General features: G+C 49.2%; 1 protein-coding gene and 1 long non-coding RNA gene across 3 annotated transcripts in view; one reads left to right on the plus strand and one right to left on the minus strand.

Moving 5' to 3' along the window:
- The window catches only part of PEAK3 (PEAK family member 3), a 294,394-nt gene that overhangs the window by 13,312 nt on the left and 255,198 nt on the right, over positions 1-25,884 (minus strand). Inside the window, exon 1 of one of the 2 annotated variants that reach the window (XM_065578662.1) lies at positions 1,750-2,268. The exons of the other annotated variant lie outside the window; for it this stretch is intronic. Within the exon in view, the coding sequence (XP_065434734.1) occupies positions 1,750-1,952 (203 nt within the window). The 5' untranslated portion in view covers positions 1,953-2,268. Of the gene's footprint in view, positions 1-1,749; positions 2,269-25,884 lie in introns of those variants that run through there. 2 annotated transcript variants of the gene reach the window in all.
- LOC135977457 (uncharacterized) lies at positions 435-25,622 on the plus strand. Its single transcript, XR_010594958.1, has 3 exons — positions 435-548; positions 24,193-24,318; positions 24,813-25,622. It is a non-coding gene; the product is annotated as an uncharacterized LOC135977457 (long non-coding RNA).

Below are 25,884 nucleotides of genomic sequence, written 5' to 3' on the forward strand. Positions count from 1 at the left end.
CTCTAGGGTTCTAAATGTCCCAACAAAATTATCTGGTTTGGAGGGAACCTGGCTCTAGAAAATCAGATTGCGGGGGGGGGAGAGAGAGAGCCCTCTGCAGTCTGGGGAGGAGTGGGGCGAATAAGAGGAAGGCGTGTTCTGGGCGGAGAGTCAAGACTCTTCAGGTGGTTGCTAAAGAGAGAAACATACAGAAGCCAGATCCCTTCCCTGGATCAGGGCCAGAGTGTCTGGCAGTTTCAGTTCCTAGCCCCACCCTGTTGTGGCTATGTTTATAATGGGGGCCTTTTCAAGGAAACCAGCGGTGTGTTGGGTTTTGTTTGTTTTTAAACAAACCCTGAATCCTGCAAACATTTCTCAACCTGCTGGGCCAGATCCACCCCCTGGGGGAGCCCAGGGAATTACACCAGGGATCAGGTCGGCCCCTTTGGCTTTTTTTTTTTTTTTTTTTTTAAAGCACCTGATAACGGAAGAGTCTCTATTTGACTCTGGGCTCACCAGGCCACCTCCAAGCTGTTCCTCGACCGGCTCTGTCATTGACTTTCCACCAGGTAATTGCTTCTGCCCCTGCACTGCCTGAGCGTTTCCTGCAAACAGCTCCCACAGGGGGAAGTTTCGAGAGAGGAATCGAAGTGAGATGCTTTACTAGATCAGGGGAAGTGTGGTCAGGGCTGTTAAACCTCAGACGGCAATGGGGCTTTTAGCAGCCACCTGCTCTCCATGGGGCGGAGGCTTCCTGCACATTAACCAGACCTCTTCCTGAAAATTCTGTGGGGGGGGGAAAGGGGCAGGTGTCGAGGTAGATGCACATTTGGGGGCAGTTTGTCGAAAGGGGAGAGTATGGGATGGGGAGCCATTAACTTGAAGCATGATCTTGGACACATCTCTTCCCCTCTCTTCTTCCCCTCCAGCCCCCCCTCCCCCAATCCGGGAAATGGTGGGGTTGATACTGCTCTACCTCCTGGGGGTGCTTGTGAGAATTGCTGAAGGTTAGTAGAATGGGGTAGAGCAGTGGTTCTCAACCAGGGGTCCGGGGCCCCTTAAGGGGCCACGATCAGGATTCAGGGGGTCCGCCAAGCAGGACTAGTGTTAGACTCGCTGAGGCCCAGCGCAGAAAGCCCAAGCCCCGGGGCCCTGCCATCCGGGGCTGAAGCAGAAGCCTGAGCAACTTGGCTTCACAGGGGCCCCTGTGGCATGGGGCCCCAGGCAAGTCCCCGGCTTGCTACCCCCTAACGCCAGCCCTGGCTTTTACATGCAGAAAACAGTTGTTGTGGCACAGGTGGGCTGTGGAGTTTTTATAGCATGTTGGGGGGGGAGGGGGAGGAGAAAAAGGTTGAGACCCCCTGGTGTAGAGCATGATCGAACGCGGCACGCGAGCTGATTTTCAGTGGCACTCACACTGCCCGGTCCTGGCCACCGGTCCAGGGGGCTCTGCCTTTTAATTTAATTTTAAATGAAGCTTCTTAAACATTTTAAAAACCTTATTTACTTTACATACAACAATAGTTTAATTATAATATTATAGACTTATAGAAAGAGACCTTCTAAAAGCGTTAAAATGTATGACTGGCACGCGAAACCTTAAATCAGAGTGAATAAATGAAGACTCGGCACACCACTTCTGAAAGGTTGCCGACCCCTGGACTAGATTATCATAACGGTCCCCTCTGGCCTTGAAACTCTACAGATTAACTTTGGGACCTGGGAGGTGCCAGACCTTGGAAGCATTAGTACAGCAGGAAAGTCTGTTACCTTGGTGTTTTCCCTGGGAGAGGCGGGGGTGCCGCTGGGTCAGGCTCCGGCATGTCCTTCCTTTCCAAAACCATCCTCGCGGTGAGTGGATCATCCCGTTGGCCGACGCTCTGATTCCCATCACTCTCTCTTCCTGGGCCAGCCAGGGGCTTGTGATTTGTTTGCTGGGGCAGCAGGAGAGGGGCTGCACGGCTATCAGACATCGGGAGGGTTTTGAAGCTGTGGCAGAACACGCCGAAGGGAGAAGTGGGGCTGCAGCGAGGAATGGGCTTGCATAGCACTTGGTGTAACCACAGCGCTCACAGGAGGATGTTCTTTCAAACTACGTTTCAAAACCTCTTGCAGGGCTAAACTAAGCGGTGGGTTAAACTCACCCTTGGTGTCGCTGTGAGGGCAATGGACTTACACCAGGAACAAATCTGTCCCCACTGGTTTACATTTCCTTCCTTATCTGTGTTGCTTGCGACACCTTACGCTGTTATAAACAGAGAGTGTTACAAACCTACTGCATAGAAGTGCAGTTTGTTTATTCTTAGACTTATAGAAGATTAGGGTTGGAAGGGACCTCAGGAGGTCATCTAGTCCAACCCCCTGCTCAAAGCAGGACCAATCCCCAACTAAATCATCCCAGCCAGGGCTTTGTCAAGCCTGACCTTAAAAACCTCTAAGGAAGGAGATTTCACCACCTCCCTAGGGAACCCATTCCAGTGCTTCACCACCCTCCTAGTGAAATAGTGTTTCCTAATATCCAACCTGGACCTCCCCCACTGCAATTTGAGACCATTGCTCCTTGTTCTGTCATCTGGTACCACTGAGAACAGCCGAGCTCCATCCTCTTTGGAACCCCCCTTCAGGTAGTTGAAGACTGCTGTCAAATCCCCCCTCACTCTTCTCTTTTGCAGACTAAATAAGCCCAGTTCCCTCAGTCTCTCCTGGTAACTCATGTGTCCCAGCCCCCTAATAATTTTTGTTGCCCTGCACTGGACTCTTTCCAATTTGTCCACATCCCTTCTGTAGTGAATGGGGGGAGGGGGCGGCAAAACTGGACACAGTACTCCAGGTGTGGCCTCACCAGTGCCGAATAGAGGGGAATAATCACTTCCCTCAATCTGCTGGCAATGCTCCTACTAATGCAGCCCAATGTGCCGTTAGCCTTCTTGGCAACAAGGTCACACTGCTGCCTCATATCCAGCTTCTCATCCACTGTAATCCCCAGGTCCTTTTCTGCAGAACCGCCGCTTAGCTAGTCGGTCCCCAGCCTGTAGCAGTGCATGGGATTCTTCCGTCCTAAGTGCAGGACTCTGCACTTGTCCTCGTTGAACCTCATCAGATTTCTTTTGGCCCAATCCTCCAATTTGTCTAGGTCACTCTGGACCCTATCGCTATCCTCCATCATATCTACCTCTCCCCCAGTTTAGTGTGATCTGCGAACTTGCTGAAGATGCAATTCATCCCATCATCCAGATCATTAATGAAGATGCTGAACAAAACCGGCCCCAGGACAGACCCCTGGGGCACTCCGCTTGATACTGGCTGCCAACTAGACATCGAGCCGTTGATCACTACCTGTGAGCCCGACAATCAAGCCAGCTTTCTATCCACCTTATAGTCCATTCATCCAATCCATACTTCTTTAACTTGCTGGCAAGAATACTGTGGGAGACCATATCAAAAGCTTTGCTAAAGTCAAGATACGTCACATCCACTGCTTTCCCCATATCCACAGAGCCAGTTATCTCATCATAGAAGGCAATCAGGTTGGTCAGGCATGACTTGCCCTTGGTGAATCCATGTTGATTGTTCCTGATCACCTTCCTCTCCTCCAGGTGCTTCAAAATGGATTCCTTGAGGACCTGCTCCATGATTTTCCCGGGGACTGACGTGAGACTGACTGGTCTGTAGTTCCCCAGGTTCTCTTTCTTCCCTTTTTAAAATATAAGCACTATATTTGCCTTTTTCCAATCATCCAGGACCTCCCACGATCGCCATGAGTTTTCAAAGATCATGGCCAATGGCTCTGCAATCACATCTGCCAACTCCCTCAGCACCCTCGGGTGCAGCGCATCCGGCCCCATGGACTTGTGCAATTCCAGCTTTTCTAAATAGTCCTTAACCTGTTCTTTCACCACTGAGGGCTGCTCACCTCCTCCCCATACTGTGCTGCCCAGTGCAGCAGTCTGGGAGCTGACCTGGTCTGTTAAAACCGAGGCAAAAAAAGCATTGAGTACTTCAGCTTTTTCCACATCATGTCACCAGGTTGCCTCCCCCATTCAGTAAGGGTTCCACACTTTCCCTGACCTTCTTCTTTTATTGCTTGGCTTTCACTCAGTGTGGAGAGTGAAGCCAACTGGTTAGTTTCCCTTTCTGATTCTCTCATAGTGGTGGGTTCCCAGCACTACAGGGGAAGGCTTAATGGTTTTTAATATGTTATTTAAAAAAACTTCTGCATGTTTTTTTCTTATGTTAGGAATATTGAGTTTTGTCTTCCCTGTGTTTGATGGAGATCTGTGATGGGGTGTCCACTCTGCACAAGGCCTGAAGGGGAAAAGATGCCTAGGTGGGTCAATTAACCCCCTAGGCTGTACCTGGAGGAGGAGCCAGGGTGTAACGAGGGCTAATTAAAGAGGAAGTGCAGCTGGACAGGGACAGGAGGGGTCTGTATAAAGCCCAGTAGCTGAGAGAAGAAGGGGGCTGCAGAGAGAGACTGCAGTTGCTGTCAGCATGAGAAGGCAAGGTAGGAAGTAGACCAGGGATACAGTAGTAAGCGATAGGACTGTGCAGACCTTGACTGTTAGTTGTAGAGTCCCTGGGCTGGAAAGCAGCGCAGAGGGCACCTGGGATCCCCTACTAGCCACTGGAGAAGTGGCACCATTAAGCAGGCAGTGAAAGAGAAGACTGCCTGGAACAGTCCAGGGATTGGTGGATGGCTGGTGTGATGTGGGAGAGGGTACATACAGAACGGCTCCATTAATTACACCCGTTGAGAATCTGCCCCTTTGATGGCAAAACAGTGACAGGAAAAGAAATGTACGTACAAGTGTAAAACTCAACTCACCCTTAAGTATGGAGCCTAGACCAGGGCCTCCAGCTAGCACTTCCAACATTAGCTTCCTTGTTGCCGATCTGCTGAACTTGCCAACGACTGACAGGGCCATGGGCATGGAACTCCCTCTCTCTCTCAGTGGTCCATCCAGGGCAAGGATATGAGCAGGGGAGTGAAGCTTGCGCTAATGTTGTTGATTCTGTCCCTGTGCTGGGGGTGAACGGAGGAGTCCTGTCTCCAGGGCTCTTTCGTCAGGAATTCATTCACCAAAACAAGTAATGAGTTTTTCAGACAGGACTTGTGCATGAACCCAGCGGTTTGGATTTATATTTCTCCCTGGGCACATTATCTGGGGCTATCATGCCATAAATAAACAGAATATAAATGGGCCGCGTTTAAGATTTAGCAGTATCCTGGTTTTATTGATGGTGTTCAACTATATGGTCGGTAAATTTCCTTCTTCCTAATAAGTCTTTTATCTTAATGGCTATACAACAAGCTGTTATTAAATAAGACTGAATCTATCAGAGGCATCAGATTTCTCCTTAATGAATAATATTAACTTGAAGGTAAGCGGGAGTTCATTTAATAAAAAATTACAAAATGAGTGAGTGAAGTGAATGCGGTACTGTAAGGTACCCAAATTTGGAAGGACCTCAGAGAAGAACAACAGGGGCAAGAGGGGGTTGACTTTTGAAGAGATATTAATTGCCAATATTATTTATTTTATTATAATAAGAGCTACTGCCAAGATTCCAAAACCAACATTTAAACAACAATGTCCTTTTAGATTATTAAAATAATTTCATCAAAATTCTAATTCGCTTTTCTCACATGTTCTATTTTCCTGTTTACACTGCACAACAGAAGTAGATTGATTGGAAACAGAAAGAGAAATTGATCAGTTTCAGTTTATTTGTTCTCCTTCACTAGGCCAGTACTGTCGCCTTTGGGTTTTTGGCACCACAGGGAACTGCTTTAAATTAAAGTTATAAAACGTGAAGAATTCAAGAAAACATTCTATTCTTATGAGTTTTTGTAAAACTTTCCCCCTTAACAAAATCTAAATTTAGGATCTAAATTCTGAACCACTGTCCATTTCAATTTCTGTGTCCATGCTGATAACAGAGGCTCTGATCCAGCAAACCACTTCAGCACATGCTTAACTTTAAGAAAATTCAGGTCTTTTTCAGATGCTGGGGTTATATATGGTGTTTCTTATGAAGGTTGAATGTGGTGATAGTGAAGGAGTTTATGGAGGGCTGAAATGATGTTTGTATCAAAGTTAAAGAAAATACAATTCATTTCAAAGTAAACAGGTCCTCAGCTGGTATCAATTGTGTCTGTTCCTTTAATGACACCAGTTTAGCATCTGTCCCCTTGATTTAAAAAAGAAGACAGCTGCAACAGTGACAAGAAGCATATGTACACGAGCCTGGGCAGTATTGAAATTCCATTGTACGGGCATCTTGCTTTGATGCACATTTTCATTTCCATGCGCCTGCAGAAGTGTAGGGAGACTGGGGGAAGGTTGTGAGAAAGCAGAACGCTCGGGGCCTGTCCAACGGTTACTATTATCTTTGGCAGATGCCATGGCACTGGGCAGCTCACCAGGGAAGATCCAGTTCCTCTGCCTATCTGGGACATTTATATCCCAGAGTAGGCACTGTAATAAAAAGCAAGGAATGAAAATTAATGGCCCATAGCAATGTTCCTTCATCCCTTGGAATGCCAAGGAAGATCATCAAAGTAACAGCTTCAGTTCCATGTTGTATTTCACGGTCCTTTTGGAAACCACTTGCTCTCTGAACTAGGAGGAGTGAGGATAATATTACGTAGCTCCTACATAGCACTTCTCATCAGTAGATCTCACACTAGACTCATTGGTTAATAGGAATGTTCCATATTTGCTGGTAACATTGTATCTTGCAGGCTTGTTAGGTTCAAGATTTTTAAAAGACTATGGCAAATAAATAAATAGCAGCCGTTTGACAGCGCCGGCTGCTTCATGCCGATACAAACTCTAGCGTTATCTGAAAATTAATCTGGTGTACGCTAGCACGTCAGGTACAAGCGAAATTAGTTTGCAAATTGGTCCAGTGTTAAATCACTGTGCAAAGTTAAATGCCCAAACGTCAACTCCATGATAACACTCCTGTCACAGGAAATTAAATGTGTTAGAACAATTCAGCTGCCAAATTCAACAACTCAAAGGGACACTATTGCCTTGAACTAGTGGGCGCACACTTTGGGTCTACACTAGGGGCTTGTCTACACTTAAAATCCAGCCGCTGTGCTGCTGGAGTGCGTCAGTGAAGGCACGACCTATGCTGATTGGAGGGGCTTTCCCATCAGCGTAGGTAATCTGACTCCCCGAGAGAATTCTCCTGTCGACCTAGTGCTGTCTACACTGGGGGTTTGGTCGGTTGAACTGTGTCGCTCAGAGGTGTGGATTCTTTCGTCGACCTAGCAGTGTCCACACCAGGGCTTAGGGTGGCGTGCCTATACCTCCCAGGGGTGTGAAGTTTTCACCCCCCATGAGCGACGTAGCTAGGTCGAGCTAAGTTTTACGTGTAGAGCAGGCCTCAGACGTTTGTGGAAGGATGGAGAAGGTTCTGGAAGGGTGGCAATTAATCAGGAATATCACAGGAAACAGCAGGGGGTGGGGGGGTGTAGAATATTCTGGAAAGTCAAGCATGTTGTGGCCTTTTCCACTGACTTCTTTGGGCTTTGGATCAAGTTGCTAGGGGGAGGGGCTTCAGTTCTGACAACCCCGCGGGCGTCAAACTCGTGCGTCAGGCCCCAACGATCATGACGTTGGCTTAAACGCATGAGATAAAACATTACAATACAATTGGAATTCTGTTTATTCGTGCCTTTCTGGCCTGAGGCGGTGGGGTTGTGTCACATTTCCAGGCTTTTCCCCACCTCTGCAAGGCCGAGGGGGAAAAAAAGCCTAAACATTTCGATTAATTTCATTGCGACTTTTATGTTTTTATATGTGTATATATTTAATATTGTGTAGAGAATATTATAGTTCATATTTTACTAGAATATGAAAATGAACAAAATGAACTAAACTGAAATGATAAAGTCCAATTTGGAATGTTTCCCCCACCCCAAGATCAGCAAATTTCCTGTGGAATGGAACCAACTCTACTACCCAACTGTCCATGGAAAAACCGTTTCAATGGAAAACTTCCAACTAGCCCTGTTCTGTACGTTGGGGATGCTCATAGGTTTAACACGGGCATCGCCAAACTCATCGCTTGATACATCTCTTTACACCTGTACCCTTTCCAGTTATGTTAATTCATAAGAGCATAAGAACGGCCCTACTGGGTCAGAGCAAAGGTCCATCTAGCCCAGTATCCTGTCTTCCGACAGTGGCCAGTGCCAGGTGCCCCAGAGGGAATGAACAGAACAGGGAATCATCAAGTGATCCATCCCCTGTCGCCCATTCCCAGCTTCTGGCAAACAGAGGCTAGGGACACTAGCCCTGTAAGGAAATAGATTTGCCATTGGAATAGCATAACAGAATTGGTCAGCAGATCCTGAAACAACTTAAATGAATGACAGTCTTAATGAGTGTCTATTTCAACCCTTATGTAGCTGACAGGCTTTCTCAGGGCACGGCTGCTGTCATGACACATTCCGGCCTGTTTTGACTTTGACCAGACGTAGCAGCACTGGCGGAGCTGAGTTTTGTAATGATCTCCAGCAGTGCACGGACAGAGTCTTTTGTTAGTTCCTTGAAGAATCAGGTTTTCCCTTTTTTTTTTTTTTAATCTCCTGTGTCAACCGGCATCTTGGACATGTCAGGTATTTCCAGTAAATTTCACCCATTTCTCATGTGAATATGTCCCTGTCTAGGCATAGTTTTACACCCAGCACTCCGCAGGCTATACACATACAATGCAATCCCAACTAGTCCAGATGGCCACGTTGCCCCATACACCCACTCCTCCTGTTTGGAAGCCTCTCCATCTCTTCCTTTTGTGTTGGAAGCCTGACACCTGCTCTCAGTCAGTGTCTCCTCCTCGCCCTGGATGAGGTCATTCACACAGAGAGATTTCTGCACTGTACTCACCTCTCAGCTAGTCTCTTTTGCCTCCCATCCTCCAGGAATGGTAGGGGCTGAAGGCTCTGATCTGGGGAGGGCTTGGTCTCTTGTAGAGAAAACACAGCTGAGCCGTATGCTTTTCATATGTCAAGCCAGCTGTTGGTGCCTTGGAAGACAGGCTGCCAACATCCTCCTTTTCTCTCCTCCAGCCCCAGCTGAGACCTTTTGGGAGGTTTACGTTGCTGGAGGCAGCTCCCTGGATTGTCCCTCTGTCAACCTTCATTGTCACTGCTGCAAGCTAGAACTTCCAAGGAGAAGTAAGAGATCCTCTCAAAAGTACCCAGCTGCTGTGCGAGCACAGAGAGGCAGAGAACTGCCCTTCAGTCCCTAAACCCTTCTCCATTCACAATCCTTCTCTTTTAGGGAAACCATTTTGGATTGATTAGTTAGTTAACATTTGTAAAACACAGACTTTATGCGGGGGGGTGTGTGTGTGTGATTTCCTAGCTCATAGTTCGACTATAAGATCTTTGGGGCAAGGACTGTCTTTGTGTTCTGTGTTTGAACAGCAGTTAGCACAACGGGCTGTGACAAGTGAGGCTTCTAGGTCCTATGGTAATACAAATTAATGAATAATAATAATGCAGTCAATTTTCCCTCAACCTATGCAGGATTGTTCCTTATCTTCTTATTGTACATGTAGTAGTTTCTGGTGCTGGCTAGTTTTAAATGTGCCACCTTAAGAGATCACCTTGAAAATATACTATACTACAGTGTTCTCCATTGATGGCCACAAATATAGCTTATAATACTTAGCGCTTTTGTTCTGTAGAGCTCAAAGCCACAGAGGACTGACCTCATTATCCCTGTTTCATAGGTGGGAAAACTCAGATATAAAGAAGGAAAGGGACTTGCCCAGGAGGTCAGGTTCTAGATTCCCAAACCTATGGTCAGCCCAGTAGACACTAGTTGCTGACAATGCTCCTGATGTACTTTACACCTTTCCGGCAGATTTCTGCCACGGGAAATGCTAAGTATTATAATAAGAACTATTATTTCAGCAGCAGCATTTCCTGGATCCCTTCATGCAGCCAGGGTGACCAGACAGCAAGTGTGAAAAATCGGGACAGGGGGTGAGCAGTAATAGGAGCCTATATAAGGTCTAGTCTTCACTTACCGGCTGGTCCGGCGGCACGCCATCGATGTTCTGGGATCGGTTTATCGCGTCTGGTTAAGACGCGATAAATCGATCCCGGATCGATCCCGGAAGTGCTCACAGTCGGCGCCGGTACTCCAGCTCGCCGAGAGGAGTACGCAGCGTCGACGGGGGGAGACTTCCGGCCGCGTCTGGACCCCGGTAAGTCCGGACTAAGGTACTTCGAATTCAGCTACGTTATTAACGTAGCTGAATTTGCGTACCTTAGTCCGAAGTCCGGACTAAGTGGGGACCAGCCCTAAGAAAGACCCAAAAATCGAGACTGTCCCTATAAAATCGGGACATCTGGTTGTTGGTGTCACTAGGCATAACCCTAGGTAACTCGGGAGGGTGGAAGGCCACTAAGTGTCAATGAAGCCTTCCTGCACTAGGCCTATATGAACCAAACTTCTTCCATGTTTAAACTCTAATCAACCTCAAAAGCCAGGTGCAATTGGAATATGTAAACAACCAGTTATCTGTGTGCAACCCCCTGTTCACACCGGTATCAAGCGGTAATAATGAGGCCTGCATGTTTCTGGCTGAAGGGAAAAAGGACAAGGGAACGGTTTAAAGAAGTTACTAACAAGCTAGGCTTATAGCTGCCAAGAATGACTTAACTGCTTAAATGTAATCGTTATTTGCTTAGTAACTGTTACCAGGGAAGGGAGGAGTATAAGGGGAGGAAGGGAGGGGAAAGGTGGGGGGGGTGAGGCTTAACTGCAAAATGTATAAAAGAAGAAAAACTGTTCCTGTTAGTGTGCTTGATCTGAGACTTGCCAGTCTCCTTGCACCACTTTGAGATCTCAAATAAACTTTGTTTGCTTCTCCACCCCGGTATGTTTATTGGCGCGAAGCACACCGGGCAACGGACCCCGCTGTTGCTGTCCTCGGGCACTCTGTGCCAGCAACATCGTCACCCTACATGCAGCCCTGTGCATCTGCTGTTGGAATGGAGAATCGTGTCTTGCTCATTTTGCACTTAGCTGCCGTTCATTTGCTTTGGAATGTGGCTTCATAATTTCCTTGTAAAAACAAAACTGTCCACAGCCATATCTTTTTGTGTTCCTTTCTCCTCCTCCAAACCGTGTCCTCCTCTTCATTTGCAGCTAGAACTTCAGGAACTTAGCTACGTGTGGGGTTTTTACCTTATACCCAAGACCAGAAAACCAGCGTGTGAGTGAGAGGAATATAACCATCATACCTGAGAGGTGTTTTAAGAGGGCTGGGTGTGTGGACCTGGACTAGAGGTTCACAGAGCGTTGCTGCACAGAACTACATTTCACTTCAGTTCCCCTCGGTGAAAAGATGATGCTGGCTAATTTGAATCTAGTCATTAAGACCCTGTTTCAAAACACAGGGCCTGATTCATGGATCCACTCAAGCAGTGCAAAGCAGCCGGAAATCACGCAGACAGAGCAACTCCCTGCACCTCTCTTGGCCCCAGGTGAGGGTGTGTTCAGGGTTTCACTATGTCTGGCTGAGACCTAGCTGCCGTAATGGCTCTAGTTTTTCCTTGGAACCACTCAGGAAGCCACGAAAGTGACATACAGCCACCTTGCCCCCAGCTTAACATCTGGACGGAGTTGAGTTTGGATGCAACTTGGTATTGGGGCCAAATAGCTTGCCAGACAAACCTGATTGCTTTGGGTTTTTTCCATAGAAAAAAATAGTGGGTGAGGTAACAGAATGGATGTTTTATATTTGGATTTTAATAAAGCATGTGATACAGTGTCAGCAAATCTTACTCTTCAGTTAACTCAAATTGGCTTGGATGTGTATTGTCATGTGGGCTGGAAATGGGCAGAAAGACGACTAGAAAAGGAATGCTCAAAGGCAGCGTATTGGCCGGTGGGAGGCATCTTGTGGGGGTACTGCAGGAATTAGTGCTAGGAGTCATTTTATTTAGCCCCGTCATTAATGATTTAGGAAGGTGGGGCATTAGTAGCACATTAGTGATGTATCTATGCAGATTGGGAGGAGATGCAAACTCTAGTGAAGGCAGAAAAGTGACCCCAAAAAAGGCAGTATATAAAAACATAGGCCTCCCCAAGCTTTGGCAGCCACCTAGTCCCATAGCTGTCATGGATGGCACAGCTCCATGTGTGTGTGACATTTCTCGACAGTGTGAAAAAGTCACTAGTCTCCCCTATATGGTTCCCTGCCATTGCTTGGGGGGAAGGCGGGGGATGGACACATCACAGGAAGGACATTAAAGCTTGTCACACATGGAACTGCACAAAACTTCACTTTGCCCCCAAAAGTCAATTCCTATGGAGCCTCTTCCCCCTCAAAGTCAATTAGTGACCCCTGACTTTTTTGGGGGCCTGCGCTCCTGCCCCTGCTCTCTTGCAGGACAGCCAGACCCCAGGGATAGCTTGTTCTCAGTGTGTGGGGATTCCCCCTGCCCACATATGGGCTACCCCAGAGGGAACCCCAGCCTCCTGTGGACGGGGTTTTCCAGCTCTGCCTTTGCAAGGCCAGGTCCATGCCGCTGGCTCCAGCAGCTGGGGCGGGGAGGGGGGCAAGAGCATGTCACTTGAGATCAATTTGCAAGAGTTGGCAACGCTGCAGTTGGAACAGCAGGCGAAACTGTGTGTTGCCAACTCTGGCGTTTTTAGCGCCAGTCTCACGATACTTGGTGGTTTTCTTACAGCCTCAGCTCCCGGATCATGTAAATACAGGAGAATCTCAGCTTTAGTTTAAAAAATACGTGTCTAGTCCTCAAGGTTGCAGAGGACAGATCGAAAACATGAACCGAGCGTGACCCTCAAGGTTAAAACCCAGCAGGCAAACGGAGAGAGCCCAACACTTGTCCTTTTTATTAAAAAAAATCAACAACAACAAACCCCACGGTCCTGATTTGTAGGGCCTGGCTCGTGATTTCTGAACGCTTGCAGTTGGAAGTTCGGAAAGGTGTCTCCTCTACGCTTCCCCACCCCTGTCGCCCTCCCAGGGCTGTGTCAGCACTCGGTCTGAAAGCAACTTGGAATCAGGCCTGATGTGTAACTTGGAAACTGCAGCATCTTTCCTTGCTCATTCCTGGCCGCTTCCTTGCTCTGAACCCGACAGGCTTGGGAAGGGGTTTTTCTAGCTTCAGCTTCAATTTTCCCTTATGCATTTTCCTCCCATTGCCCCTGGCTATCCCCGCCAGGCACCACACTGAACAATTCCTCTCCTGCCTTGATATCTCTACCTTTCTACACTGCTGTCATGTGCCCCCGGCAGTCATCGCTAAGCCAACCAAGACGTATTCAGCTCTTAATCTTTCTTCATGAATCAATGCCTCCAGCCCCCGGGCCACTGTTATTGCGCATCTCTGAACTGCCTCCAATTTGTCAATATCTTTCTGGTGAGAAGAGGCCTTGCACAGAACACCGTGTTCCAAAGCGGGTTGCTAATGGGCTGTCCATCGACTTCAGCGGATTTACGCCCGCTTTGCCCTGCTGGAGGCGAGAAGAGATTCAGACTCTGTGCCTCTGCGAGTGCATCTGTCTCTCTCTCCTCCTCCAGTGGCTGCCACTCACTGACATCAGGAAGAATGAATGTGGAAACGGAGGTCAATAGAGAACAACGGTGAGCACTGGGAACAGAGGAGGCAGAACGGCCCTGGGGACATTTCCCCTAGTATAGAGATGGAGTAGGCCTGGGGTATGCAGCAGAGGCCCCGGCTCCGTGGGTGCGCTGGGCTCCAGCACCCACAGAAACCAGCCACAGTTTGGTGGCATCGCCGATCAGCTGTTCGGTGGCTGGGGGAGGCGCTTGGGGGAGGGTGGAGAGCAGTTAGAGGTGGGTGGGTGGAGGCCTCAGGGGAGGGGTTGGAGCAGGGCAGGAAGAGGCCTTGGGAGAAGGGCGGAGCGGGGGCAGGAAGAGGCAGGGTGAGGGTGTGGCCTCAGGGGAGGGGGCGGAGCGGGGACGGGAAGAGGCGAAGTGAAGGCGGGGCCTTGGGGGAAGGGGCGGGGTGGGGGCGGGGCCTTAGGACAGAGCGGGGAAAAATAAAACTCAGCGCCTGTGGTCTGCAGCCTTCGATATAGAGGCAGGCTGAGGTGGGGCTGGGTGCGAGGGGGAGCATGTTGCTGGCAGGAGAGAAGTGGCTGGCGCCATCCATGCTCTGGCAGTCCGGGGTGTCAGAGTAGCTCAGAATCTGCCAGGCACAGTTTTCCCCCCCTCCCCGCTTCCTGGGCTGGACCTTGCGTGCTGCACCTGGTGAGAGGTGTGGACCCGGTTGTGGCCACAGGAGGTGTGGTGCTGTGGGGCCTGGGTGCAAGGATGTGCCGGGTGTACATGCCAAGGAGGGAGAGGAATTTCCGAGGGGGCTCCAGGACAGCGGCACTGGGCTGAGGGGCAGGCACTGAATTTGGGTGGAACATCGGAAGATATTCGCACCTGTCGGTGAGCTCTATGGGGCCGTGAAACAGTCTCCCAAGGGAAGTGGTGGGAGCCCCAGAGTTTAAAACTAGGCTCGGCGAACGCGCTGTCGGGAACAATCCTGCATTGGCAGAGGCAAGGACAGAGAGGTGACGTGAGGGATCTCGCCCATCCTGCTTCCAGAGGCTACAGATGTCCCGGGGGGGTTGATTCTGAGGGCGCGGGGTTAGTGCCCCCCTTGTGAGCTGGGGGAGATGGCACTACTGGTTCTGTGGCGCCTGACTCAGTGGCCTCTGGGCCGGAGCCTGGGTGCGAAATGGAGGTTGAGCCTGTTGCTGTGGAATCCATGGCCTGGGTGAAAGATTCTGGTGTGTGGGGAAAGCCGCAAAGTGAAAAATGGCTGTTGAAGGCGAAGGTCGGCCCTGGGTTTCTGCGAAGGGGGCTAGTTTACCCAGTGCAGCTGGGAAGCACACGTCTGAGGGTGGGTCTTTGGTTGGAGGTGGGGGGTGTTCCCAGGTAGTAGTTTTGTCCCCTCAGTCCCAGCAGCCCCCTCCCTCTGGTCTCTCTGAGGTTCCCCCCTCCAGGTCGGAAGTGACGCTGAGTCTGAGAGTGTGGGGGAGGACAAACTCACAGAGTCTTTCACCTCTATCATATCCCCACTTAGCTGTCTCTTTTCCAAGCTGAAAAGTCCCAGTCTTATTAATCTCTCCTCATATAGAATCTGTTCCATACCCCTAATCATTTTTGTTGCCATTTTCTGAACCTTTTCCAATTCCAATATAGCTTTTTTGAGACGGGGCGACCACATCTGCAGACAGTATTCAAGATGTGGGTGTACCATGGATTTATATAAAGGCAATATATTTTCTGTCTTATTATCCATCCCTTTCTTAATGATTCCCAGCATTTTGTGAGCTTTTTTGACTGTCGCTGCACATTGAGTGGATGTTTTCAGAGAACTATCCACCATGACGCCAAGATCTCTTTCTTGAGTGGTAACAGCTAATTTAGACCCCATCATTTTATAAGTATAGTTGGGATTATGTTTTCCAATGTGCATTACTTTGCATTTATCAACATTGAATTTCATTTGCCATTTTGTTGCCCAGTCACCCAGTCTTGTGAGATCTCTTTGTAACTCTTCGCAGTCTGCTTTGGATTTAACTATCTTGCGTATTTTTGTATCATCTGCAAATTTTGCCACCTCATTGTTTGCCCCTTTTTTCAGATCATTTATGAATATGTTGAATAGGACTGCTCCCAGTACAGACCCCTGGGGAACACCACCATTTACCTCTCTTCACTCTGAAAACTGACCATTTATTCCTACCCTTTGTTTCCTATCTTTTAACCAGTTACTGATCCATGAGAGGACCTTCTCTCGTATCCCATGACAGCTTGTCAAAGGCTTTTTGAAAATCTAAGCACACTATACCCACTGGATCACCCTTGTCCACATGCTTGTTGACCCAAAGAATTCTAGTAGATTGGTGAGGCATGATTTTCCTTTACAAAAACCATGTTGACTCTTCCCCAACAAATCATGTTCATCTATGTGTCTGATAATTCTATTCTTTACTATATTTTCAACCAGTTTGCCCGGTACTGAAGTTAAGCTTACCGGCCTGTAATTGCCAGGATCACCTCTGGAGCCTTTTTTAAAAATTGGCAGCACATTAGCTATCCTCCAGTTATCTAGTACAGAAGCTGATTTAAATGATAGGTTCCATACCACAGTTAGCAGTTCAGCAATTTCACATTTGAGTTCCTTCAAAACTCTTGGGTGAATAACATCTCGTCCTGGTGACATGGGCGGTGGGTGCTAGCCCCTGGCCCGGGCTGCCCCTCCTGCCGAAGCCCATTGGCCCACCCCCACTGCATGGCTGCCAGCCCCCCTCAACCCCGGGCCACCCCTCCCAGTGTGCAGCCCCCCTCAACCCTGGGCCACCCCCCCCCAGTGTGCCGGGTGGGCAGCGTGGCCTCCCTCCCCCAGTCCCAGAGCACCAGGTGAGTGGGCAGCGCACCCCTCCCAGCCCCAGAGCACAGGACGGCCCCCATTAGCCACAGCCTGGGGCCCCGGCCACTGGGGAAGAGCCTCCTGCAGCACAGCACTGGGAAGCAGGAAGGGGCCTAGGGCCGGAGCGTGGGGGGGCCCATACAAGGCTGTTTGGGGAGGTTCCCCTGCCTTCGATACCCACTGCCATGTTTGGTGCCTTATTACTGTTTAGTTTATCAATTTGTTCCAAAACCTCCTCTAATGACACCTCAATCTGGGACAGTTCCTCAGATTTGTTACCTACAAAGGACGGCTCAGGTTTGGGAATCTCCCTCACATCCTCAGCCGTGAAGACCGATGCAAAGAATTCATTTAACTTCTCTGCAATGTCCTTGTCTTCCTTGAGTGCTCCTTTAGCATCTCGATTGTCCAGTGGCCCCACTGGTTGTTTAGCAGGCTTCCTGCTTCTGATGTACTTACATTTTTTTTGCTATTACTATGTGAGTCTTTGGCTAGCTGTTCTTCAAATTCTTTTTTGGCCTTCCTAATTATATTTTTAAACTTCATTTGCCAGAGTTTATGCTCCTTTCTATTTTTCCTCACTAGGATTTAACTTCCACTTTTTAAAGGATGCCTTTTTGTCTCTCACTGCTTCTTTTACTTAGTTGTTTAGCCACTATTATAGTGTCTTTAAAAAGTTTCCAGGCAGCTTGCAGGGATTTCACTGTTGGCACTGCACCTTTTAATTTCTGTTTAACTAACTTCCTCGTTTTTGTATAGTTCCCCTTTCTAAAATTAAATGCTACAGTGTTGGGCTACTGGGGTGTTTCACTCTCTGCAGCGGCTGTTGTTTGAGGAAGAGCCTGTTCCTTGAAAGCAATTGGCCTTTGCTTTTCTTCGGTGGGTTGGGGGCTTGGATTTTGATGGGGAACTTTTTTTGTTGGACCCTGGGGGTATCTCAGTATTGAGGTGTTACCAGCTTTTTGTTAAAGCCTTTTTAATGCTTGGAGATTTCTAAAGAGGAGGCTGCAGGATCGGCGGCTGGAGTTCCCAGGGCTGCCCTTGTTGAACCCCTTGTTTATTGTCTCTTTCCCCATGTTAAGTAGCCTCACACCTCTTGTCAACTGTCTGAAATGGGCCATCTTGATTATCACTACAAATTTTTATTTTCTCCTGCTGAAAATTGCTCAGCTTAATTAATTAGCCTCATAGGGTATGTCTACACGACGAAATGAGGTCGATTTTATAGAAGTCGATTTTTTAGAAATCGATTTTATAGTCGATTGTGTGTGTCCCACTAAGCGCATTAAGTCGGCGGAGTGCGTCCACAGTACCGAGAATAGCGTTGACTTTCGGAGCGTTGCACTGTGGGTAGCTATCCGACAGCTCCTGCAGTCTCCGCCCCCCATTGGAATTCTGGGTTGAGCTCCCAATGCCTGATGGGGCAAAAACATCGTCACAGGTGGTTCTGGGTACATGTTGTCAGGCCCCCCCTCCTTCCCTCTGTGAAAGCAATGGCAAAAAATCGTTTCTCGCCTTTTTTCCTGGGTTACCCGTGCAGACGCCATACCACGGCAAGCATGGAGCCCGCTCAGCTCACGATCACTGTTCGTCTCCTGGGTGCTGCTGACAGACACGGTACTGCATTGCTACACAGCAGCAGCTTCTTGCCTTTGCAAGGTAGCAAAGACGGTCAGCAGTCGTACTGCACCATCTGCCGCCGTTTCCTGGTTGCTCCTAGCCAACCTCGGTGAGGTCGGTCGGGGGCGCCTGGGCAGACATGGGAATGACTCCAGGTCATTCTCTTCTTTAAGTTTCCTCTAATGGAGATTTAGTCCTGCCTGGAATATCATGCCAGCTGGAGGCTTCTGCCTCAGGCTGCTCTCCCAGCCGGCTCCACCTACCCCAGCCTACCCCTTGCTCCCATGACTCATGAAGCCTGGTCAGTAGTCAGGAGCAGTTCAACTATAGGTTGAGCAAGTGCAGAATGGTGGTAGAATGTGCCTTTGATGTTTAAAAGCTCGCTGGTGCTGTTTGCTGACTAGGCTGTTTGCGATTAGATTAGGAAAGCACAGCAAGGCGCGCTGTGCATCACAGAGGCTTTCTCATGCGTAAGGGCACTTTCAGGGAACTTTGTGACTTGCTTTCCCCTGCCCTGAAACGCCAGAATACCAAGATGAGAGCAGCCCTCACAGTTGAGAAGCAAGTGGCGATAGCCCTGTGGAAGCTTGCAACACCAGACAGCTACCGGTGAGTCGGGAATCAATTTGGGAGTGGGCAAAGCTACTGTGGGGGCTGCTGTGATCCAAGTAGCCAACGCGATCATAGATTCATAGATTCTAGGACTGGAAGGGACCTTGAGAGGTCATCGAGTCCAGTCCCCTGCCCGCATGGCAGGACCAAATACTGTCTAGACCATCCCTGATAGACGTTTATCTAACCTACTCTTAAATATCTCCAGAGATGGAGATTCCACAACCTCCCTAGGCAATTTATTCCAGTGTTTAACCACCCTGACAGTTAGGAACTTTTCCCTAATGTCCAACCTAGACCTCCCTTGCTGCAGTTTAAACCCATTGCTTCTTGTTCTATCCTTAGAGGCTAAGGTGAACAAGTTTTCTCCCTCAATAATTAATGGAGATATCCCATCTCCTAGAACTGGAAGGGACCTTGAAAGGTCATTGAGTCCAGCCCCCTGCCTTCACTAGCAGGACCAAATACTGATTTCCCCCCAGATCCCCAAGTGGCCCCCTCAAGGATTGAACTCACAACCCTGGGTTTAGCAGGCCAATGCTCAAACCACTGAGCTGCTGCTATCAAGGGTAGTGACTCTGGGAAATGTGCAGGTCATAGTGGATGGCTTTGTTGCAATGGGATTCCCTAACTGTGGTGGGGCGATAGACAGAACCCATATCCCTATCTTGGCACCGGAGCACCAAGCCAGGGAGTACATAAACCAAAAGGGGTACTTTTCAATGGTGCTGCAAGCACTGGTGGATCACAAGGGACATTTCTCCAACATCAACGTGGGATGGCTGGGAAAGGTACATGACGCTTGCATCTTTAGGAACTCTGGTCTGTGTGAACAGCTGCAGCACGGGACTTACTTTCCAGACCAGAAAATAACCGTTGGGGACGTTGAAATGCCAATAGTTACCCTTGGGGACCCAGCCTACCCCTTAATGCCATGGCTCATGAAGCCATACACAGGCAGCCTGGACAGGAGTCAGGAGCTGTTCAACTATAGGCTGAGCAAGTGCAGAATGGTGGTAGAATGTGCATTTGGACGTTTAAAAGCGCACTGGCACAGTTTACTGACTCAGTTAGACCTCAGCGAAACCAATATTCCCATCGTTATTACTGCTTGCTGTGTGCTCCACAATCTCTGTGAGAGTAAGGGGGAGATGTTTATGGTGGGGTGGGAGGTTGAGGCAAATCGCCTGACCGCTGATTACGTGCAGCCAGACACCAGGACGGTTAGAAGAGCATAGCAGGGCGCAATGCGCATCAAAGAAGCTTTGAAAACCAGTTTCATGACTGGCCAGGCTATGATGTGAAAGTTCTGTTTGTTTCTCCTTAATGAAAACCCGCCCCCTTGGTTCACTCTATTTCCCTGTAAGCCAACTGCCCTCCCCTCCCCTCTTTGATCTCCGCTTGCAGAGGCAATAAAGTTTTTGTTGTTTCAAATTCATGGATTCTTTATTAATTCGTCACACAATGGGGGGATAACTGCCAAGGTAGCCCGGGAGGGGTGGTGGAGGAGGGGAGGAGGGAAGGACAAGGCCACATTGCACTTCAAAACTTATTGAATGCCAGCTTTCTATTGCTTGGGCAGTCCTCTGGGGTGGAGTGGTTGGGGGGCTGGAGGCCCCCCCACCGCGTTCTTGGGCGTCTGGGTGAGGAGGCTATGGAACTCGGGGAGGAGGGCAGTTGGTTATACAGGGGCTGCAGCGGCGATCTGTGCTCCTGCTGCCTTTCCTGCACCACAACAATATGCCGGAGAATATCAGTTTGATCCTCCAGTAGCCTAAGCATTGCTTCCTGCCTCCTCTCATCATGCTGACGCCACCGATCATCTTGATCCCGCCATCTCTCCTCTTGCTCCCGCCACCTGTCCTCACATTCATTTTGTGCTTTCCTGCACTCTGACAGTGTCTGCCTCCAGGCATTCTGCTGGGCTCTTTCAGTGTGGGAGGACTGCATGAGCTCAGAGAACATTTCGTCGCGAGTGCGTTTTTTTGGCCTTCTAATCTTCGCTAGCCTCTGGGACGGAGATGATACGGGGAGCGTTGAAACATTTGCAGCTGCGGGAGGAAAAAAGGGAGAGTAGTATTTAAAGAGCCACATTTTAGAGAACAATGGGTAGACTCTTTCACGGTGAACCAAGCTGTTAACATTACATAGCACGTGTGCTTTCTTTACAAGGTCGCATTTTGCCTCTTCTATTGAGGGCCTGCCGGTTTCGTGTGAGAGATCATACACGCAGGGCCGGCGGGCAACAGAATTTGGCTTGCAGGCCGACATGCTAAGCCACAGTCTTTTGGTTTCTTTAACCTTCATAACATGTGGGGATGGTTTCAAACAGCAGCGCCCTCATTTCCCATACCAAGCACCCGTTGGGTTGGCCATTTAAAATGGGTTGGCCATTTAAAAGGAGGGGCTGCAGTTTTTGGGTTAACATGCAGCACAAACCCAACTAACCTCCCGCCCCACATCCAATTATCTGGGATGATCGCTTCACCCCTCCCCCTACCACGTGGCTAACAGCGGGGATGATTTCTGTTCAGCCACAGGCAAACAGCCCAGCAGGAACGGCCACTTCTGAATGTCCCCTTAATAAAATTCCCCTATTTCAACCAGGTGACCCTGGGAGTACATCCAGGAGAGCTTCACTGAGATGTCCCTGGAGGATTTCCACTCCATCCCCATACAAGTTAACAGATTTTTCCAGTAGCTTCCAATGCATCCCAAGTCTTCAGGGCAAATTAATCATTAAACACGCTTGCTTTTAAGCCATGTATTATATTTACAAAGGTACACTCACCAGAGGTCCCTTCTCCGCCTTCAAGGTCCGGGAGCCCACCTTGGGTGGGTTGGGAGGGTACTAGATCCAGGATGAAAAACAGTTCCTGGCTGTCGGGGAAAATGGTTTCTCCGCTTGCTTGCTGTGCGCTATCTTCAACCTCCTTCTCATCATCATCTTCCTCGTCCCCAAAATCTGCATCCTCGTTGCATGAGAATCCATTGACGGAGTCCACGCACAGGGGTGGGGTAGTTGTAGGGGCACCCCCTAGAATGACATGCAGCTCATCATAGATGCGGCATATCTGGGGCTCTGCCCTGGAGCGGCCGTTTGCCTCTCTGGTTCTTTGGTAGGCTTGCCTGAGCTCCTTAAGTTTCACGTGGCACTGCTGCGGGTCCCTGTTATAGCCTCTGTCCTTCATGCCCTTGGAGATTTTTTCAAATATCCCTGCATTTCGTCTTTTGGAACGGAGTTCGGATAGCACAGATTCGTCTCCCCGTACAGCGATCAGATCCAGTACCTCCCGTTCAGTCCATGCTGAAGCTCTTTTGCGATTCTGGGACTCCATGGTCACCTGTGCTGATGAGCTCTGCATGGTCACCTGTGCCGATCAGCTCGTCACGTTGGCCAAACAGGAAATGAAATTCAAAAGTTCGCGGGGCTTTTCCTGTCTACCTGGCCAGTGCATTGGATTTGAGAGCGCTGTCCAGAGCGGTCACAATGGAGCACTCTGGGATAGCTCCCGGAGGCCAATACCGTTGAATTGCGTCCACACTACCCCAAATTCGACCCAGCAGGGTCGATTTCAGCGCTAATCCCCTTGTCAGGGAGGAGTACCGAAATCAATTTTAAGAGCCCTTTAAGTCGACAAAAATGGCTTCGTCGTGTGGACGGGTGCAGGGTTAAATCGATCTAACGCTGCTGAATTCGACAAGGAGCAATGGTCTCAAGTTGCAGTGGGGGAGGTTTAGGTTGGATATTAGGAAAAGCTTTTTCACTAGGAGGGTGGTGAAGCACTGGAATGCGTTACCTAGGGAGGTGGTGGAATCTCCTTCCTTAGAGGTTTTTAAGGCCCGGCTTGACAAAGCCCTGGCTGGGATGATTTAGTTGGGAATTGGTCCTGCTTTGAGCAGGGGGTTGGACTAGATGACCTCCTGAGGTCCCTTCTAACCCTGATATTCTATGATATGATTCTATGATATGACCTAAACTCGTAGTGTAGACCAGGGCTTAGAGTTGATATGGCTACTTCCACCTTTTCATGTTCTGTATGTGTATATAGATCTCCTTACTAGATGTTCCATTCTATGCATCCGATGAAGTGGGCTGTAGCTTATGCTCAAATAAATGTGTTAGTCTCTAAGGTGCCACAAGGACTCCTGTTCTTTTTGCGGATACCGACTAACACGGCTGCTACTCTGAAACCTTGTTTATAATTCTGCTGTGAGGATTCCTAGCCTTGTTTCTAGGAGTCTTGTCTTGTCTCTCGCCTTATTGCAGCAGGTGTCACAAAACCGGTTCATGTACTTGGTGTTACTCGTTTTTATGTGGGTCTCAGTGGGTCTCTTGGCTGCCAAGCCGGATTTTCATTCCGTTCACTGGGTTTCTCGGTTTTTATCAGAGGTGGAATCAGCCCTTCCTAGGGGCACTATTGCCTGTCTGGCCGGGTGCCTCCTTGAGCGAGCCGTTCCTGATTATACGCATGTTTCTGTTTTCCAGCCTGTTGCTCCTGCTGTGATGGTGACGAGCCTGCAGCTTGCTCGCCTTCAATGAGTCTTCTCCATTTACTTTTAATAGCTTAGGGCATAAGTCATGTAGGTGCTTGCGGTAAAGATTTGTCGTTTTCAAACGCTTATTGATCTTCCTGACGTGGCATGGAGAAGACAGCTTCGGTGGTGGACTCCAACCATCCAGCCAGGCAAGCTGCATACAAGCGTCCAATTGCAAAGAGCGCAGGTGATCTCCAACGGGAAATTCTTCATGGGGCTACGGCCACAAACGTGCTTATGCATCGTTTGACTCTGCAGGTCTCCGTGGCATGTCCTTTTTGTGACACGGAGGAGACTGTTTTTCATATGTTTCGTCCTTGTTCCAGGTTGCAGCCAGTATTTGCTTTACTTCAGGGTATTTTTCAGTTATTGTCCCTTCATTTTTCTCCTACTGTGTTTATTTTTACTGTTAAGGACAGGCTCACAAGTAGAGCTGGGGTATGCCCTGAAAATTGTATTTTGGGTCAAGCAAAGAAGGCCATTTTCAAAAGTAGACAATGCAAATTATTTGATACTGGGGTTGCTGGTGGTCTTCAATTTTTTAGATATTTAGTGGTTTTTTAGATATGTAGTGGTTTTATGCTTTCATTTGGAGTTTAGATGTTGTATTCTTATATCAATTTATTCAGCGGTGGGCTATGGGAAATGCACTTCTGTACTGTGTGGGACGGGCAACTGTTTTTGAATGTGTAATTTATCTTTTTGTTTTTACTGTCTTTCTGTACTGACATTATTCAAGGTGTTTTAAAAGCCAAAGTCTCCCCAGCTCCACCAAAAGAAAAACAAAACCCAAACTTTGACCAGTCTCAGTTTCATCCTGGTGCGGAACAGGAAAGTGTTCGAAATCTCGATAATTTCCACAGGGCGGGAAAACCATTTTGTGCCCAGCTCTCGGTCAGGCAGCTGGTCACTGGGGTTGTCTGTGATGTGGGTTATTATCTGCGTAGTTCTCCTTTAACGGATCATTTTCCCTTTCTTCATTCTAGCTTTCAACAGCCCCTTTGATGACCATCCCCGCTGCTGAAGACCCAGAAGCAGAGCCTTGGCCGCTGACGTTCACACATACCAGGCGGCCATTTGCTTGGGCAGTGGTGGGTGGCTGATGGAACATTGTGAGTTGCTCACCTTGATCCCTGACCCTTCAAACCCATCCCAGTTTCACTGCAGAAGCCCCAAATCACCTCACCATTGCTTTTCCTCAGCAAGGTGAGCAAGGAGTGTGCGTTAAGCATCCATCCTGGCCTCTGTTAAGAAAAAAGGCCTAAAACAGGGCACCAGCGCCCTAATCTCAAGGGACTCCTACCTCAGTAGGGAAACGCACTGGAGCGGGGAGAAAGGGAAACAATTCTGACCCTGTGTTACTGAACTGGAACAAAGGGATGGCCATACCGGGTCAGACCCTCGCCTCGCCTCCCCTGGCTCCACATAGTCCGGTGGCCAGGAGCAGATGTTGCAGAGGAAGGTGTTTCAACCCAAGAGGAGAGTTTTGGAAGAACCTAGTCAGAGGGGAAGTCAGTTAGTGGTTTGTTTATGCCCCACCCATGTCAGGGTTGGGTTTCGGTGCTTTATCTGATGTAACTGTGGTTTTGTCTGCATCCTCCTTTAGAACTGGCTGCACAATGGGAAGGAACATTAAAGAAGGTCCTTTGAAATACTAAAGACCATTAAAGGTAACCTGGCCAGAGGGGGAAATTGGCTTGATTGACAGTTGACCTACAACCCCTCTGCACCACAAAGCGGTCACATGGATGCCAAGGAAGCTGTCGAGCCACCCCCCTCAATGGAGGCCCCTGTTCAGGGGGTGTCCTGGGGTGGGCGGGGACAAATGGGGTGTGGGTCGCTAGGGCATCCTTATGTTGGGAGCTAGGCTGGATCTCAAGAGCACTGGAAAAGGAAGCACAAGTCACTTCCCTCTGTCCCTGAGCCAGGGATGAATTCCCCTGTGAGTTTTCATGAAGAAGGCCTGAGGGATTTTGCTGCCTGTTTTTATCCTGAGAAATATCACGGCTGTCAAAGTGTATTTTCCCTGGTTTGTAGGACTCCTTGGATGACTCAGGTGTAGGCCAGGGGCTTTCTCTGCCCTTAACTGAAGTTCAAGAAGTTTGAACGAAGATAAAATCCTAGACAAAGCCCCCATGAAGTTGATGAGTGTTGCCCATATCCCAACCCAGGAGAATCAGGTTGCGAATGGTTCACAGGGGATGATCTCCAGAGACGGCCTGCGCTGGTGATAGCGGGTTTTGAAACACAATCAGCTTACCACTGGCAGGGCCGGTGCAATCCATTAGGCGACCTAGGTGGTCGCCTAGGGCACTAGCATTTGGGGGGCGGCATTTTGGGTCCTTCGGCGGCGACCACGGCGGCCGGATCTTCCGCTGTCCCGGTCGTCACCAGCATTTAGGTGGAGGGAGCTGGGGTAGGGGGGCGCGGGGAGGGCCGCCTGCAGCAAGTGCAGGGGGGGCCGGCACGCAGGGGAACTCCCCGCCCCAGCTCACCTCTGCTCCACCTCCTCCCCTGAGCACGCCGCCCCGCTCTTCTTCTCTCCCTCCCAGGCTTGCGGCGCCAAACAGCTGATTGGCGCCACAAGCCTGGGAGGCGGGAGAAGTGGAGCAGCGATGGCGCGCTCGGGGAAGAGGCGGAGCAGAGGTGAGCTGGTGAGCTGGGGCGGGGAGCTGCCG

This window comes from Chrysemys picta, chromosome 25 (assembly GCF_011386835.1).
Source record: "Chrysemys picta bellii isolate R12L10 chromosome 25, ASM1138683v2, whole genome shotgun sequence".
Taxonomy (NCBI): domain Eukaryota; kingdom Metazoa; phylum Chordata; order Testudines; family Emydidae; genus Chrysemys; species Chrysemys picta.